This window comes from Tupaia chinensis, unplaced genomic scaffold, assembly GCF_000334495.1.
Source record: "Tupaia chinensis unplaced genomic scaffold, TupChi_1.0 Scaffold000146_1, whole genome shotgun sequence".
NCBI classification, from domain to species: Eukaryota; Metazoa; Chordata; class Mammalia; order Scandentia; family Tupaiidae; genus Tupaia; species Tupaia belangeri.
Window position 1 is genome coordinate 171,965 of NW_006159616.1, and position 4,985 is coordinate 176,949.

Here is a 4,985-nt window from a genome sequence, read left to right on the forward strand (position 1 = left end):
ACTCGGAACTATTTTCTTTCCCCATGCAAAAAGTAGATTCAGGCTGCTTTCTTTTTTCTTTTCCCCCTGTCGCTCAAATAAATAGTGTTCTTTGCTCAAACCCCCTTCCCCTCCTCCTCCTGCAATCTCAGCGCCTAGCCCAAATCTGTTTTCTTCATTGTAACCTCAGCTTCACCGCAATTAATTTTTTTTCCCTCTGGTCACAAGATAATTCCTGACGCCAGTGAGTCTGGAGGTCAGACGAACAGCAAATTGGGGAACAAGGCGGCACTAATTCCTTACAAGTTTCCCTTGAAAAATCTTTTGCTTAAAAAAAACAAAAAAAACTTTGCTGTTCAGGGATTTATGACCTCGGAGGAGCTGTGGGTTCGAACCAGTGTTGGGCTAAGAGTGGACTAGCAGGGGGCAGGGGAACTGGGGCGCTGCCAGGAAAAGGCAAATTCTTAAAGCTAATGGTTTTAAGTGATTTTTTTTTTAAATCCTTGCTGGCGAAGAGGCCCGCCTCTCTCCAGTATCAGCGCTTCCTCATTCTTTGAATCCGCGCTCCGCGGTCTCCGGCGTCAGACCAGCCGGAGGCAGCCTGTTTGCAATTTAAGCGGGCTGTGAACGCCCAGGGCTGGCGGAGGCGGGGCGAGGCGGCTGTTTTGAATAAAGGGCGTGTCTTCCAGGCGGGCTCCATAAGTACTGGCGGTGGAAAGCGTGCGCGCGTTGCAAGCTGCTCGCAGGCTTCTAGGGTTTTTCTCATCCATTCGCCACCTCCGGCCTCACTGTTCAATATGAAGGCGCTGAGCCCGGTGCGCGGCTGTTACGAGGCGGTGTGCTGCCTGTCGGAACGCAGTCTGGCCATCGCGCGGGGCCGCGGCAAGGGCCCCACGGCCGAAGAGCCGCTGAGCCTGCTGGACGACATGAACCACTGCTACTCGCGCCTGCGGGAACTGGTACCCGGAGTCCCGCGAGGCACTCAGCTTAGCCAGGTGGAAATCCTGCAGCGCGTCATCGACTACATCCTCGACCTGCAGGTGGTCCTGGCCGAGCCAGCCCCAGGGCCCCCGGACGGCCCGCATCTCCCGATCCAGGTGTGCGTAAAAACCGGGGCAAGGCTGAGCGCCTGGGCCGGGATGCTTCGGGACCCCCCAGAGCTCCCTGGTTCCTTGCGTTAACTCTACCCCCTTCTCCTTTCTCAGACAGCCGAACTCGCACCGGAGCTTGTGATGTCTAGCGACAAGAGGAGCTTTTGCCACTGACCTGGCCATCCTGCCATCTCCAGGTGAGTATCTTACCCGGGAAATACTGACGCTGACTCGCTCGATTAGGGAAACCAAGGCCAGGGAGGGGCGAGCGACTTGCTTGTGGTCACATGAAATGAATGACAGGTTCCATCTCCTGTGCATTTCAACAAGGCACATTGCCTGGTCCTTCCCTCAGTGGCTTAAGATTGGGGAGAGAGCTGGGGCCGACTGGATAAAGGAGCCTTTCTGCCTGGGGTCTTACAGGGAGATGTTCTGCAAACACACCCCCCCAAATAGTGTCAGTTCCAAGGGGGAGGGTGGTGCAAGTTCCGCCTGTGGTCTTTTGGCGCCAACTGGGTGGGGGCAGCGTGGGGTGAGCGGTTATCAGCTGGAGGTAGACACCAAGTTTCCTCCCTGGCGCCGGCCAGTCTGCGGACGGCCCCCGCCTCGGCGCGCTTGGCGGAAACTGACGGATCCCTGGTCTTCTTTCCTCCCCCGCCCAGAACGCAGGTGCTGGCGCCCGTTCCGCCTGGGACCCCGGGACTCTCTGGCCGGAAGCTCGAGGGCATGGATGGGCCCCAACTTTGTCCTGCCCACTTGACTTCCCCAAGCCCCTGCCTCGAGGCTGGACCTGGCTCCCAGAACGAAGGACTGTGAACTTGGGTGGCCTGAAAATCTAGAACTCGCTCTGGTTACCAGCCGGGCGACGTCACCCTGCCCTCACCCCACCCCTGAGTTTTTAAAAGACTGTCTTTTCAGAGCGTGGAGGTGTGTGGTGCGGGAGGGAGAGCCGCTGCTCCCCAAACTTTGCCAAGGTGGCGGTAGAGCTGGTCTTCTGGTCTCCTTGGAGAAGGCTCTGTGGCCCTGATTATGAACTCTACAATAGAGTATATAGCGTTTTGTACCTTTTTTGCAGAAAGGTGACTTTCTGTAACCATGTGATGTATATTAAACTTTTTATAAAAGTTAACATTTTGCATAATAAACGATTTTTAAACACTTGTGTGCATGATTTGGTCGCATACCCGTCTTCCCATTCCTTAGGTATTAACTCTTACACATGGCTGCATTTAGGGAAGTATGTCTGTTCCTTGGAGCTTGGAAAAAACAGATCAGCCTATCTCCCAAGGAGGGAGATGAGCAAATTCCTCTCTCAAACTTGGTGGGAGGCGAACAAGGGCTCACGATAGCCCGGTAGTGCTGGGCTTGGGTGCAGAGAAGAGCCTGGCCTTGCCCTCTTGTTGGAGGTGAGACAAGCTCACTCAGCAAGTTGGGTGCTCAGGCAAGTTGGGAACTCCCTTCTCAGGCCCCCTGAGACCTCGCAGTGGCAGTCCTTTTTCACTGTCATTTACGATGCCTTTCTAGCAGGGGATGTGGTAAGGAGTCTTGGGACCAGCAGGTGGTGTGGTTAAAACAGCTGGACTCCCCCATATGGTCTATCATGGTTCAAGTCCCAGACCTGGGGATGGGAGGGTCATGATGGGTGCTTGTATGCATGCTTGTGCCCAAAATTCCTGGGGAGAATACAGAGGGCATGTGTCCAAAATCCCAGAAGAGGGGACTGTAGTGTGGCCATGCCCCCTGGGGTTGATTTCCCAATTTCCTCTTTATGTCTCTGTAGCTTTCTGGCCTTTGCATGTGCCTGAAGGCAAAATCCTTTTTTTAAAAAAGGAGGGGTGTCTTCAGCTTGCCTCACCTGGAGCCCAGACATGGGTAGTAGTTGGTAGATCTGGGTCAAAGATGAATCAACTGATCCCTAAGCCTGGTTTCATTTCTTCATGTTCCCTAGTCTGGTTTCTTTGTGGGCTTTCATAGTTGGCAAAGTCTCAAATCTGCAGACACTGACAAGGAGAACTTGGATGCTGGTTGGGAAGTGCTGGTGCTAATCCTGCCCCGAACACTGCCCTAGGTAGCCTCTGAGCCTCCACTGGGAACCTACTCCGTAAACATCTCTACCCTTTCTCAGAAATGCGGAAAGCAGTACCAGCAGTTAGCGGAATGGCTATGTCGCTGGACTCCCATGTGGTCTACCGAGGGTCAGGCTCGAGTCCCAGACCTGGTGGCTTAAACTCACGCTGGGTGTAGGTGCACATGCGCCTTATAGGAATAACAATAACCTTTTTAAAAAAATGTGGAAAGCAAGGTCTAGGGGTTAATGAGCCTGGCTCTCACCGCCTCCTGAAAGATAGGATTTGAACCTTCAACTGACCATAACTGGTAGACAGGAGCCAGGTCTGAGACCAGCCATCTCATGGGGTCAGGCCTTGTAGTGAGGCAGAGGGCAAGACCCCAGCCCAAGCTCTCCCCAGGTGGGCTCCACCTGGCCTGCTGGAGTCCTAGATTCCTGTTTATGATATGATCTCATCTGTGTGTTAGCCCCTGGCATGAACTACTTCAGTATTTCATAACAAACAGGTTGGTCACGTCATCACCTTTCATGCCTTCACCCTGGTGAGCTTTTTGAGGTGAACAAGGACATGGGTGTGTGTGTGGGGGGGATCAACCCCGGTCTTTGCCAACCATTCTCCCAGTTTAACCCATGACTTTTAACCTGTTTCAAGTGCTGCTCTCTGATCTGAGCACTGTTCAGAAAATACATACATATGCAGGGATATGCATGCACGCATGTGCACATACACACACCTTTGCAGAGCAAGAGCAGACCTCAACCCTCTGGAAGCCATCAGTCCCAACGTGAAGAGACTTTTGCTCCAAGCCAGGTGCAAGACAGTGATGGGTCCACGGTGGATTTTAGTTGGGCTGTGCTGGCTCTGCAGCAGGTACCCAGGGTGAAAATCCTACTCTGCCACATACTACCTGCGTAAGCAGGCTGGCCACAGACTCAGTTCCACACTGTGAGAGGGAGCCGCTCTTGAGGAAGTGACAGCCCACATGACATTACACCATTCATGTAGCAGGCCAGACTGAACTCAGAGCCCGTGCACTTCCTCAGCAGCAGCCCCCTCCTGCCCGCCCAGGAGGTAGCCCTGAAGGCTCTAGGGAGCTGGAGGGTTCACCTGCCACTGACCTCAGGCCAGCTACCTCACCTGGGAGCCTTGCTCTTCTCCAGCCCTGCTGCCTCCCTGGGACAGAAGATAATGGTGGGAAAGTTCTTTGAAATGCATCACACACCTACGAGGTATTATTAAGCTAATTCCAAGGAAATTGCTTGTCAGGACTCCCAAGACTGAGCTGTTCAGGTGGCCAGGACAAAAGCTTAGACCAGCATGCAGATCCATTAGTCATTAGAGAGTGAAAGCAATTTGGCCCTAGGTCAGAAGGCTCACCAAGGATACTGTTCTGTCGTAACCACCTCCCAGTATCTACAGGTGCCGGGCTGTTGCTAACCTTCACAACCAAACCAGGTATCATTATTCCTTTTTTTTTTTTTTTTTTCCTGAGGAAAAAGGAGGAGACTCAAAGGGACTCAAGAATAAGTTGACACAAGCCTCACAGCAAGAAAGTGGCAGAGTCATAGGTAGGAACCCGTTTCCTCTAGCTTCAAAGCCCATGTTCTCCACTCCGAGTCAGGTCAGCTCCTTTCCCTTGACTCTGAGCCCCGACCGATTTTAACCTCAGTAGGTGCCTGTCCAATGAAAGACCTAAGGCCGCCCCAGACTTCCCCCTCCTCTGTGAAAGAAGAAGCTGGTACTTCCCTTCCAGGTTTGTGGTTAAAAGACGACGCTCATAAAGCATCTACCAGGCTCCCTGAATTGCAAGATTATTAACTCTTAATGCTCGTTATTGCATGCGGAC

General features: G+C 53.0%; 1 protein-coding gene across 1 annotated transcript; it reads left to right on the forward strand.

The window, feature by feature from the left end:
- The first annotated feature begins 683 nt into the window (after positions 1–683).
- On the forward strand, positions 684–2,228 carry ID3 (inhibitor of DNA binding 3). Its single transcript, XM_006145147.3, has 3 exons — positions 684–1,076; positions 1,185–1,267; positions 1,733–2,228. Exons 1-2 carry the CDS (start codon positions 777–779, stop codon positions 1,242–1,244), a joined length of 360 nt encoding a protein of 119 aa, XP_006145209.1. The 5' UTR covers positions 684–776; the 3' UTR covers positions 1,245–1,267; positions 1,733–2,228.
- Positions 2,229–4,985: the final 2,757 nt, after the last annotated feature.

What these genes read in the sequence shown, in the direction of transcription:
- ID3 (XM_006145147.3), top strand. Translation starts at nt 777, where the DNA reads ATGAAGGCGCTGAGCCCGGTGCGCGGCTGTTACGAGGCGGTGTGCTGC. An exon ending in GCCCGCATCTCCCGATCCAG is followed by an intron (nt 1,077 to 1,184) that starts GTGTGCGTAAAA and finishes CTCCTTTCTCAG; the next exon opens with ACAGCCGAACTCGCACCGGA.